Consider the following 13,481-nt stretch of genomic DNA (forward strand, 5'->3'; position numbering starts at 1 on the left):
GATTAGGTTAAAAAGTTGGATTCTTCATTGTGGGCTTTTAGGACTACATATAAAGTAACAACTTGACTTACACCTTTCATGATGGTATATGGATTAGATGGTGTGGTGCCTATGGAGTTTGTGGTTCCAAGTTTAAGAGTTGCTGTAGAATACAAGCTTGATCCTAAAAAGTCCCTCCATCACAAGTTGGAACAGCATCTAAAGTTAGAGGAGGACACTGTGTTAGCTACCTATGTTTTAGGAGTTACCCAGCACAGCAGAGACAAGCTTGGGTGAACAAACATATTAAAAAGAAAAAAATTTAAGAAGGGGAGTGGGTTGTGGTTTACAATTCCCAACTTGGCAAATTTCCCAGTAAGCTAAAGCTTTGGTATTATAATCTATAAGGACCTTTGACCTGGCACATTTTTGTTAAAGGATTTGCAGGATAATGTCCTAAAACATGTAGTCCATGGATTTAGACTTAAAAGGCTTGTTCAACCTTATTATTCCATTATTAATTTAATTATTCCAATTGGGACAAAGGAATCGGTTAGGGACAATTATGTGTGTGAAAGGTCACAAGTTCATGATCATGATGTGACAATTGGGTTGAACTCAATGAGGACTTGAACTTTTACATTCAAATGGAGCACAAGACTGGTTCTTTTGCTTTCTCATCGTTCTCCCCATCATTTTATACAACTCAACCTGTTTCACATGTTATGACTCATACTCGACACACTTTAGCATATAAGTTGTCCTTATCAAAGCACGCTTTAAAATAAAGTTTTTACATGTTTAGAATGAAATTTCTTAGTAGACCAATAAAGTACTGAAGCGGATTGATGCAATTCAAAAATTGCAATTAAGGTGGTTTATGTAACACTTTATGACGTTCATAAAGACTGACAGTATTGCTAGGGAGACATGGGGGATCATTTATTATGTTGAGAATATTGGAATGCCTAATTGGGTTGGTTTGTTACATGAAAGGTTAATGGCTGAGATTAAGATCTCTAAATCCAAGAAAGTCTTTCATAAATCTAGGATAGATGTTTTTTGGCAGGATTGTATCAATATGCCAGGTCTTAGTATCCTAAATTAAGTACATACTATTTGCTCAAGTTGAATATATCTTCTTTCTCACATGATACAATTGAGACATATGCTAAAACTGATGGTTTTGATCATGCTAAAGATGTTGATGATGTTCATGGTCTCTTTGGTGGTGATAAAGATAAGCAAGCCATATATAAGGATTTTCTTTGTGTGGGTTATGATGAGGCTCATGCAAGGCAAATTGCTTTAGAGTTTGTGAAAGAGGATAACCAAGATGTGTGTCTTGATGATGTATTCAATGCAAAAAGACAGGGTAATGTTGATACCTCTAAAACTAAATGTCATATATATTCTCATAAAAATAAGAAAATTGGTAGGATATGGCTTCAAAGTATGCATACATTGCAAGATAAATATCAAGATGTTTCTATTGATGCTCAAGTTCATGAAAAGGATACATTGGTTGATGAGTTTGTGGCTACTCGTCTAGCAAATGCTCCATCTACTTCTATGCCTTCTCACATGGATGATTTGACTATTGGTAGTGTCTCTAATGCAATGGGTGTAATGTTGAAAATGATGACTTATTTTCAGTAGTATGATCAAGATAATATTCGAACTACAACTAGGGTAAAATAATTGCATGGTTATCAGCAAAAGAAATCAAAGGATTTGTCTAAATAGTTGCAAATAAAACGGGTTGAGTATGACTCATTGGAATTACAAGATGTTTAAAAAATTCCAGAAATACAGCAATTGATAGATAAGAATAAAATGCCTATTTCCTTGTTTGAAAGATGGACAAATGAGCTTCAGACTAAATGTTTGGTAGAAATGGAAACTTTCATGGAAATGTATGAAAAGCTATAGATGGTGTATAAACTGTTGTTAGAGAGATTCCAACCTCTTCAGGAGGTGGAGTAGTGGACTTTACAGAATGTGGAGGTTGATGTAGATGCCTTTATGGACTTGAAGTCTAAAGTTGAAGATATTGGAAATGATTTGTTGAGTGATGTTAAAAACACATGGCAGTTAGTTGCTGAGAAATTTGATGGTGTGATATCCAAGCCGTATAACATGCTAAAAGATATCTTTGTTTTAGCAGAGCATTATGCATTGGTGAGGGAGAAAGATGCATTGGCTCAAAGGGTGACTAAGTTAGAGACTAGATGTATGGACTTGAATGCTAAGTTAAAATTGCTTTGGAAGCAAAAAGGCAAAGTGATGATTATGGGACATCATTATTGCAGCAAAAGGATTTTAAGCTTGTTAACAAAGAAGATGTATTTAGAAAGGTGATTCATGAAGTTAATCAGGAGTTTAATGCTATGAATCTCATGCTGTTGTAGTGTATGGCGATGCTGCTACAGTGCATGGTGTTGATGATCTTGTTGTGCAAATGTCCCAAAAGCAAACAGGATCTTTAGCTTTTATCTTTGCTTTACTTTTTTTTTTTTCGCTCATGACAGTTCTTAGTTCATTTCACTTACTTTTGGGACTAGTTATGCAACTGCACCAGAGGGCTTTGAGTTTCCTAGAGGGGCTCTACTCATTGTTGCTCAATGTGGCTTGTCAAGGGATGCAAGGCCTCTGGCAAGGTTTTCATGATAATTGGTTTTCATGATTTCTGATAGTTAGCTGCATGCTTGTGGGTTCGAGTCTTGATTGTCCCAGTCATCCATCAAGCTATTGTGCTAGGTGTTAGGGCTAGGATTCCATCATTTTATTTAGTACTTTTATACCTTAGTACTTATATGCATGTAGACTTTTAGGATTAGCATATGTAAAACAACTTTATATTTTATATGATGTTCACCTGAAGTTCATGCGCTTTTCTTGAGAATCAAGAAGTTGTATCTTTTCACATTCTGCATGATCAAGAATGAGGATCTTTCAGGACACATGCCAGAATATGGTCGCTAATGTCTGATTCTATCTATATGCTTGGTCTCCCATGTTGAGATATTTGCAATCACACCTATTGTAGCCTCTTTGTATGAGGCAGCTCTGGGCTTAGGACATGCAAGCAGACTGAATCCCATATGCACAGAGAGGAAAACTGTAGCCATCCAACAACTATAAAGCATTACACTTGACTACCACTTTTCATATAGAATGAATACAATGTCATGATGCTTTGTATTTTCAGTTAAGTGTCTTGTCTTTGTCAGTCCACTACACAAGATTGTGTTTATGAGTCTAAGCTTCTATCTTGGAACCTAATTCACTTGTGTAACAGTTGTGGTCTTCAGTCAATGCCATCATAAGTTTAGTCTATGCTTACAAGCCGCCATAGCCATGCTCTAGATCCGCGTATTTTCACATGGTATCAGAGCTCAGCTGAGCATGGCCCAACTCTCATTTCACTCCTCTCATCTCCTTTTCATCTCTGCTCAGCTCATTTTGAGTACTGGACCCTATCTCCAACTTCAATTGCATTCCTACCTTCAATGAAGCTTCCATGGCAGCCATAGCCAAGAGCACCCTATCAGCTTGAAGCTTTCATATCTCTCTCCACAGGCCAAATATCTCTGAACTTCCGTCTGGAGAAGTGTTTCTCTACTTCCAGAGCTCCTCCCTGGCACCTCAATCATTGAGATTGGGCAACTATAGCTTCAGCATTGCCTCTTTTCAGAGTCGCTGCCATAACTATGTATGTGGACAACACCTACCTACCTCTGTTGGAGCAGCCATATCTCATCAATCAAGCCATATCTCTTCAAGATTTCTTTTCGAGAGTTGTTCTTCAGGTCAAGACACAACTTCTTGGCACAAAAATCAAGGAGATTGATATACACCATGCCTCGCATTTGCATTTTCCCAAATATGGGTGCAGTTTTGACACTGACCACTTTGAAGGCTTAGATCTCTCAACTCGAGCAAAACGAGTACAAACCCTCTTAGGGGAGTTAGCCCCATTAGTGAGAGTCCTCCATCTTAAAGGGTTTGAGTAGATTCGATCTGTGGAGCTTGTGAGAGCTCATTTACCAGTCGCGTCCCTGTTTTGACAGGACAGCCATAGCCACTTACCTTCAAGCTCATTTTTCCTTCATTTTCTCTCTCCTACCACTTAAACCAAGCCAAGGCCAATCTAATCTGAAGTTTTTAACAAGTATTCAACCATCAAATCAGCAAGGAGGGGAAGCTATGAAGAGTTTTTGAAGATCATCAAGTCAACTCAAGCAACAAACATCAAATTTCAAACTAGTATCTTTTGATACTTCACTGCCATTGCTTGTGTCTTTTGACACATACAAAGATCAACTCATTGCTGGTTATTCTCAGTCATTTGAAGCTGATTTCCATCATGGGAATGACCAAAATCAAGTCTTTTATGAAGATGCTTCTCATGAAGAGTAACATTACTCTTGTTGCTCAATTCAACTATATGGAAGACTTGTTTATTCCACTTGCAGGGATGGATGGATTTACTTGTTTTGAAGAGAAATCGATAAATTTATTTGAAGATTTTGAAGACATTTCTGCTGCCTCAAAGACAATGATACCTTTGCTTGAGGGGGACATGGACATAAAGACTGATGCAACTATTGCAAGCAAAGTCAATGAAAAAGCAAATCAAGAGGGCCAAAAGATCAAAGAGAAAAAGAATAAGAAGAAGAAGCATAAAAATCATGAAGACTTTGAAGTGGCAAACAAAGTGAAGTACAAGTACAGGAAGCTAGACAAGAAGAACTGCAATGAATCGAAGATCTATGTCAAAAGAAATGCTAAAAACCGCAAGGGCCTCACGGTCCTTGATCTTATTTTTTACTGACTTTTTTAACCTTGTATTGCCTAGCCCAATGTCTTTATCATAAGCTTGTAACCTCCTCATGTAGCCTTGTACTACAACCTCTGTAAGGCCCCTGCTACAGCCTCTGGATGACCATCATGTTTGTGGTACCCACACTTAGCCTTTTCTACGACAACATCTGGTGTTTTGCCATGTTTATGGTGTACCCACACTTTGCAGGTGTTACTTTCACTAAAGCCTCTACACACTTTGTACTTTCTGATTGTGATTAAGGAGGGGTGTTGAGATCTTTGCAATCACACCTATTGTAGCCTCTTTGTATGAGGCAGTTCTGGGCTTAGAACATGTAGGCAAACTGAATCCCATATGCACAGAGAGGAAAACTGTAGCCATCCAACAACTATAAAGCATTGTACTTGACCACTTTTCATGTAGAATGAATACAATGTCATGATGCTTTGTACTTTCAGTTAAGTGTCTTGTCTTTGTCAGTCCATTACACAAGATTGTGTTTATGAGTCCAAGCTTCCATCTTAGAACCTAATTCACTTGTGTAACAGTTGTGGTCTTCAATCAATGTCATCATGAGTTTAGCCTATGCTTACAAGCCGCCATAGCCATGCTCTAGATCCGTGTATTTTCACATCCCAAGTATTAATGATGTCTACTTCAAGTTATTCAATCAGGAATGGTCATGATAACAACAAACTGTCTAATAATTTTCAGGAGAGTGGTATCAATTGGATTATTATAATATGTATTTTATGTCTGCATATCATTTCTAAATATTAAATGCTTAATATGGATGTAAATTGATTTAGGAAGTTATTTGCAAAACAATAGAATTGTTTTTAGGCAAATTAATGTGTATGAGGGAATATCTATAACCTTGTAATTCTCTAGCATAAGTTGAATTTCTTTGATGCATTGATTAATTTCTTTTGTAGCTTTTGCATTGATAACCTTGAAGTGAGTGTACCCTTTCAGTTTTCTAAAGAAATTGAGCACATTAATGCACAAGAATAGATGAAGAATGGAGTACAATTTGAGGTGTTTTAAATTAATTACAACAAATGAATGCATATGAATAATTGATATAAAAATGAAGTATGAGAAGGGTAATCAAGGTGGGCTAATACAATTGATAACTCGAATATGAACATGTATGAATTACTTCCTATATAAGTCAAGTATGAACTTGCAATATGATAAGTTGAATGTAAACTTTTAGCAAGGTCATTTGCATTCATAAATTGAAGAAGGAACATGATGAATACCATTATGGGAGTGATGTATACATTGATTTAACTTGCAAAAGTAAGTTTTGTTGTTACACAAGAATGCATAAGGATAGGTACAATTACTATAGACATGAGAATGCAATGTCACAATGATAGCCTAATGCAAGTTTGACATTCTCTAGCATGAAATCAACTTGCTTTTTTGCACTATCTAAATGGTTTTGCAAGCTTTCATGTATTGTAACGTGAGTTGGCAATACTCTTTTGTAGTGAATTCAAACACATGAATGCATAGGAATAGATACAACTTTGATAGACGTGAACAATGCCATGTGACAATGATAAACATCGCATGCCAATATCTTTGTTAGTTTAGTTGTGTATGATGATTTTGTTGGTTTGCTAAACAAATCAATAGACCCTAATTATTATATATTAACAAAATTAGAAATATGGGGTGAATGTTCGTAATGCACATTCTCAAAAAGATTCCTCCCTCGGAATTAAAGTTTCATTTTTCCTTAAATTTTGTAGCAAATGAGAAACTACAATGAGAAAATCAAGTATTTAGGTCAAAAGAGACTAGCAAAGAGAATATCAAATATAAAGGCAAAATTTTGGAGTCCAGTTTTCACACAACAATCTAAAAGATTGCTCACATACTAAGTCAAAAGATTGAAGTCAAATTAGTACTAATTGATTAACGAATATATTTTGACTACCCTCGTCGATTTTTGTGTGTGAGGAAATATGCAAGTGTTTGAAATACGATCACGGAAGACAAACTCAAGAAGCAACAAATAGCAAAATAGTGTTAAGTATCTTGAAGTACAAAAGAAAATCTATAAAGCCTAAGGTACGAAAGACCTATCCATTAACAACTTGGATTCTTTTACTAGTGTGCACTCTACATTGAGATGTTCTAGCAAAGGACAAGCCCAAAAAAGGGAGAAAATCGACCAAACTCATTGACAAACCCAATCATATGGAACCAATGACTCCGATATGGATTCAAACCTAGAGAAAGAAAGTAGCAATGAGAACAACTCTGCGGAAGAGGAATGCTCAAAACCAAGTAGGTCCAAGAGAAAGGGTAAGGCCTGCAAACCCTCAAAGGATGCTCGAAAGACTACCTTGACAATCCTTTGGTGTACCAAGCAAAAAAAGTTGTAACTTCACCAAAAGACTACAACACATAACAAATCAAGAGAACCCACCATCTCCACAGAAGTTAAGGCCTTACATTTACATGGTCCTGCCTCTTTCCTTCTATTGAGCTTTCTACTGATAAAACATGTTAATTTACTTGCCAGCATCCCTTTTGATGATTCTCTAACTTCATGGTGGCAATTGAGGCTTTTGAAAAGACAAAAGACTGTGATGAGATCATTGGTAGACCCAACCACTGGACAAACATGTGGACACCTCAAATATGACCAGTTAGTCAGTAGATTTTGAAAAGACAAAATGGCTGCAGGCAGACATGTAAGGACCAAAGGCCACTTGCTGGGCACTACACATGGAGTGTCCCCATGTTTGATCACAAAACAAATTGTGGGCACAATCTCCACTAGGAACCGACCACGTGAAAAGGTCACTCTGAATTCCACACTTGTTTCCAGATGTTACATTAAAAATTCAATCTTTTGCTCAACGAAGCGTAAATTCCACACTCGTTTCCAGATGTTAAATACACAAGCAACTTGGGCATTTTGCTAAATGATATTCATGGTCAATAGTTGGAATACAACTTTGCGTGACACCGCTTCTTGTGTTTGTCGGTATTTGTGGCACCTAGCACTACAAGCACCTTAAAAGGTTCCTGTCTGTAATTCACCCCACCCAAAAAAAAGATGTGAGGATGCAAAGTCGAGCTGCACAAACCTGCCACTTCTTGTGTTTGCCAGTATTTGTACTGCCTAGCACTACAAGCACCTTTCAAGGTTTCCTATCTATAACCACCCCATCCAAAGAAAGATGCAAGGATGCAAAGTCAAGCTGTTAGTTAGTTAAGTCAAGCTGCATAAAACTAATAGGCGAGAGGTACAGTGGTCGCCCGATTCTGCACAAATATCACATCATTTCTGCGCACAAATATCAGAAAGCTGAGACAATCAACTCCAACAGCCTTATCAGGTTGGTGATGAGCCATATCTTGCTGATTCTCTTGCTTGCATACAAATCTCATACCTGCTTGAAAGCATGAGAACTGATTCAAAACTTACAAATAACATCCACAATAAAAAATTTCTGTGCAAAGATAATGAATATTCCAAGGTTTGAGGAGGAACGCATGCCTGTTATAAACATAGCCAAAACCAGGGAGAAATTAGAAGAGCTCAGGGCAGCCTGGACTTGCGAGACGAGACCAAGAGGAGGTCAAGATAAAGAGGGTCATAAGAAAGGCCACAATAGTGCCCCTGGGTTGCTTGTGGCCACAAGAGAGAGAGAGAGTACAGACTTCCAGTATCGTGTGGGTCATGAGCAAGACACACAATTAATAAGCCACAACCAACAGTACAGTAGGTCTACTTAAATATGAACACAAACAAAGCCTTTTATTTCTCATCACTCAACAAAAGTACAGTAACAAGGCTATACAGAGATCCAGTAGAGTTGGCCTTTCTGGCTCCAAACAACTCAACTTTTAGAGTGCATGTAACACTCAAGCCAGATATCAACCTGTAAATAGGTCACAAATATCATGACTGGACCTGTAATTGCTCTCAAAAGTCTACAAAATTCTCTAGACAAAATATCTGGTGTTCAATCTCCCTGCTTTCTTAGCATCGTCCTGCAGTTCAGAATTTGTTTGGACTTAGTTAACAAAACCCATGAAAATGACAAGCCATGTAGAAGACTCCAACCTCTTTTACTCACATGAGCTATGTAGCCAATGGTGTCGCTGTAATCCAGCAGGTCCTTCCATTGCCTGCCTATGCTCATCTGCAAAAAAAATTACTGTGTGAATTCCACATGACAAACTGCAACATTGTAGCATTAAAAATAGACCTCAAATAGTCACAGGACTTCAGTTCTTCCCAAATCTTCTGCCTAATAGAGGGGACTTCAGTTAAAAAGTAAAATATTTAGAAAATTTAGTCTGCATCCTATGAGTAATTGGAGTGGATGGGGAGTGGAACATCAATATTTTCAAGTAAAATCTAGTTTCAATTTTCATTTCTACTTTGACTTGAAAAGTACCTGGGCAGCCTCATTTGAGGCAGTTTTGGTCCAAAGAGAGATTTTGTCTTGTTTTGCCCTTACACTAACAACCACACCACAGATCTCATCACCTTCATCAAATTGCTCTCCAATCATAGCCAGGAGCTGCAAGTCAAGAAGAAACAACATGCATGATCAGATTTACCTTAAAGAACAAACCTACTGAAAGAAAAATCATAACAGTGATAATGCAGCTTCAAACTAAAAGCATCATGCATCGCCAAAGTTATATCAATAAGAAGACCATGTTCTAAGAATAAGATTCTGGTGACAGTCTCCTCTCCTCCCTTGCTATTCACTCCTCTCTCATGTCTCTACTCTCTGAATCTGTTCTTTCTGATAGTCTGTTTTAAGTTGAGATCTTTCTACTTTCAGATAACCTGTTTTAAGTTAAAATCTTCTACTTTCAGATAGTCTGTTTCAAGTTAAATATATGTGAACAGAAACCTAATACACTCCAAACTCTACCAGGAATATGGGTTGGCTCAGATCTACAGATGCCCCAGAAAACATGAGTTTTGTAACTCTCATGTTGCCAGTTGGACTTTGTTGAAGTAGCATGGGCCTGAGACGATGATGACCTGTTGCAGCTGTGAAAGAACTTAAGCAGATTATTGCATGATTTCAAATAGTGCACAATTCCCAATTTACGAGGCAGCTATGAATCCCAGGCTAATCATCCTAGTAAAGGTCCTAGTAAGGTATAGTATGACCCACACCCCCCCAATGCATGATCATGAAAGCTTGTTCAATACCCACACTGGTAGGGAATTTATCCTATTCCACCCTCAGCGGTCATGTCTGGACAATTGAGTCATCTTCCCCCTATTTGGCAATTGATATAATGTTGTCCAGCTTCTCTCTCTCTTGCCTTTACATCATATTACAGGCTGCTAGAAACACACTAAAAATTGTGCATTTACTTCCTTTATCCCTTCAAGATACTGATGTGCCTTGGCTCTCAAGCAGCTGAACATATATTTATTGCATATTCTCAAATGGTGCACAATTCCCAAATTACACCAAACACAACTAATGACCAGGAACAATGTGAGGGGTACCTTCCAAACACAGAGAAACAGAAAATGAAAGACTTTCTCAAGGGTTAACTTCCAGTTCATCGAGAAAGAAGGCAAAGACAGATAAATGGCTTTAGAACACAGGAACCATACTTCAGCATTTTACTCATCAGTACTACCTGTTTGTCTAGTGATTTTTATTACTACCTTTTCTCCCCATTTCTTTGAAAGTTAAACCCTAATAAAATCCAATGACAATATGAACCTCCAACCAAACTCTGACTGCACCTCATTTAGCATTGAAACTAAGTATAGCCCTACGAAAGAGGAACAACTCCATTGGTACAAACATGCTATCCCTCCCTCAACCTACAACTATTGCTGTTAGCCAACATTTCAACCAACTCTTAAAATGTTCTCACCCTGATGACAGCCTTTTGCTTCAACTCTCTTTCAAAGATCATTAGATACTTATTGCACAGTAACATGAAACAAGGAAGGGGAAGGAACAGGAACTGGAATAGAATCCATCGTAACAGTGGGAACGTGGAAGTCCTGTGAGAATGCTGGCATGAGTCACAAAAAGACATGAATGGGAGCTGGGGAGCAGCATTTCAAAGATATATGAATACTTTTTTAAAATATTCAATAAATCAACAAATAAATATGCATACGTTTACATAAGGAACATGCCTACATATCTAATATGTCATGTTATTAAGGAATAAACAATTAACTTGAGAGAGAGAGAGAGAGAGAGAGAGAGAGAGAGAGAGAGGACAACGAGGTCATATACAGGTGTGACAGGATGTTGGCATAGCAGGAAAAGAAAAAGCACACCCAATAAAATAAGCCTAAAAGACAGGAATGGCCTGTTTCAGACTAAGAATGGGATAGGCAACCAAAGGGGAGCAGATGGAACCAGATTGGAACAAGACAGGGAACAAGCAGAAGCATTTCTGTCCATTTCCTGCCTGGAGGTGCCTGGAATGCATTCAGCCATTCTAAAGCTGCAGAATGACCATGCACTATTACTATAATTGATTGATTCCTGGCATGTCCCAAAACTCCTTAAGCCGTTCCTAAATTGGGAAAGGCGGTTCCCCATTTCTATGACCTGCCATAAGGCATGAAAAGTTCCTTTTTCCTTGTAGAATTGCTTGGATGGCCTATAGCAACGTTCAGACAAGTCAAGTCCTTTAAGATAGTGGCACTTTCCATGCAACTTTCCTTTGATTCAAAATACATAAGCCTAGCCTTTAAAAACCTAACCTACTTATGTTCCTACACAGAAAGGAAACAAGTAACTTATAACCATAATTTCTTCAATCTATAGTTTAGCTAGCATTCCTTCAGTCTACAAGATTGACTAATACCATGTTACCATTTGATTTTACAGCACTTAAGATCCAGCTTTTCAGAAGGGAAAAATCTACTTTCCAGCAATTAATAACAATTTATTCGAGACAGATGTCATACCGTATTAAGCCAATAAGTGTCAACAACTTTTCCTTTGCAAAGCACTGTCCATTTTCCTCCATTTGCACACTTTGGGTCCTCCCACTGGGGTGAGATTCCCTTCTTAAAACAATGGAAGTCAGCTCCTTGGACCAGCCGACTTGGTTGGACAAGGTTATTATAAAGACTGCAAAAGAGAGAAATCCACAAAAGAGTTGATGAAAAGCGTGAACACATTGTCCATTGGAATTGAAGTGTAACGAGAGTGCATTAACAATCCCTTATAAAGAGAAAACCTAGCGCTGCTAGTCCATGGTGATGGTAGGCTGGAATATCCTCCATGTTGCAATTCTCTAGCCTAGTTTGAGAATTCCATCTCTAGGCAAAACCCAAGTAAACTAACCTTGAATCAAAGTTCTATCTCGAGTTTCATTATCTTCAGCCACAGTCTACGGCGTCAAACTGCTTCCTCTGTGAATCTATGCTCCTTTTAGATTTGACCTCATGTACACTAAACAATCAGATGAGAAACGCATCCATTGATTTCTATATTCGCTTAGAAAACGTCAGATTGATCTACTGATCGACCTAAAAAAGACAAACTTCCACAGGCACTCTTAGGTTCTGTACGTTGAGAGCGCAAAACCGATCTACAGATTCACCTAAAACAACGCACGACCCTGATTTTGACGAGAACACAACCCTAATTTCTGTGCTGTTTTTGGCCAGTCCATGCAAAGGGAAAGGGAAGGACATATATGAAAGCTTACCACCAGAAGTCTTCGACGGTGGGGAATGTGTAGACAGGGCGAAGGGCACTACCCCAACTGGTCTGCTTGGTCTTGCCGGTGTTGTCGAACCAGATGGTCCAGGGATGCTCGAGGGGGTGCTTCTCTGGCGGGGGCTGGTGCTGAGAGGGGGGGGGGGCCTCGTCGAGGGGGGAGGCCTCTACCGCTGCGTCGTTGGAGGAAGGGGGCAGGGCATCCATGGAAGGGGCAACCTCCGCCATCGTCCTCTGTCTCGTGTTATGAAAGAAGAAGATCGCTTGAGACGCACACACACACACAGACCAAAGGTTTTAGACTGCGGAGGGTCACGCGTCAGATGCCAAAAAGCCCAGCCCGCAGAGGCCACCCTTCCACGTGAAAGGAGAGATTTATAGACCCCATTAATCGTACTTTTATTGGTAGTAATCATAAGGTGATTAATTTTTTGGTAATAATCATTAGGTGATTAATTACACAGTTAGATCTTGCAACCTCAACTGCTCTTGGTAAATTTTAGAATTTTTTAAATTCTTTAGATTTTTAGAGATCCAACCATCGAACTTGAGCAGCAGAGCTTAGGTTGAAATGGGTTCTAACGTCTAGTTAGAAGCTATAGATGACTAACAAGCACAACAAATATGCCATGATTGTGTAGTTGTGAATCATAGGCAAAGCCAAGTTATGGTGGAAGCAAATTTTCCATGATAATGAGGTAATTGAAGATCCTAGACTTGGGGAACAACTTAAAGATGCAACAAAAGGATGATCCCTTCCCCCATAGTTCAAATCCCTCAAGATGAATGATTTATTCAATCTCTACCAATTGGGATCATCATTGAAGAAATATTAAACTAAGTTTGTGGCTTCTCAAAAGTATGCTCAATAGAGGTCTTCTGCCCAAGAAATCGTTTGTTTCCATCAAGACTTGAATCCACCATTGGATTCTCAACTTGAGTTAATGAGGCATGTTTCCTAG

At 38.5% G+C, this 13,481-nt stretch overlaps 1 protein-coding gene across 1 annotated transcript; it reads right to left on the reverse strand.

Annotated features, from left to right (window-relative positions):
- Positions 1-8,575: 8,575 nt before the first annotated feature.
- LOC148014281 (eukaryotic translation initiation factor 4E-1-like) lies at positions 8,576-12,873 on the reverse strand. Its single transcript, XM_087666491.1, has 5 exons — positions 12,509-12,873; positions 11,760-11,925; positions 9,241-9,366; positions 8,917-8,982; positions 8,576-8,830 (listed from the first exon to the last, which is right to left on the reverse strand). The coding sequence occupies exons 1-5, from the start codon at positions 12,745-12,747 to the stop codon at positions 8,783-8,785; spliced, it is 645 nt and encodes a 214-aa protein (XP_087522617.1). The 5' UTR covers positions 12,748-12,873; the 3' UTR covers positions 8,576-8,782.
- Between the last annotated feature and the right edge of the window lie 608 nt (positions 12,874-13,481).

The sequence above is a fragment of the Lygodium microphyllum genome, chromosome 25 (assembly GCF_053477565.2).
Source record: "Lygodium microphyllum isolate KBCC chromosome 25, Lygodium_microphyllum_v1.1.10, whole genome shotgun sequence".
Taxonomy (NCBI): domain Eukaryota; kingdom Viridiplantae; phylum Streptophyta; class Polypodiopsida; order Schizaeales; family Lygodiaceae; genus Lygodium; species Lygodium microphyllum.

Bases quoted from the DNA above. Each gene is read 5' to 3' on its own strand.
- LOC148014281 (XM_087666491.1), bottom strand. From the start codon at position 12,747: ATGGCGGAGGTTGCCCCTTCCATGGATGCCCTGCCCCCTTCCTCCAAC. The intron at 11,926-12,508 runs GTAAGCTTTCAT...TCTCTTTTGCAG, and splicing joins ACCGTCGAAGACTTCTGGTG to TCTTTATAATAACCTTGTCC. The intron at 8,983-9,240 runs GTACTTTTCAAG...TTTTTTTTGCAG, and splicing joins CCTCAAATGAGGCTGCCCAG to ATGAGCATAGGCAGGCAATG.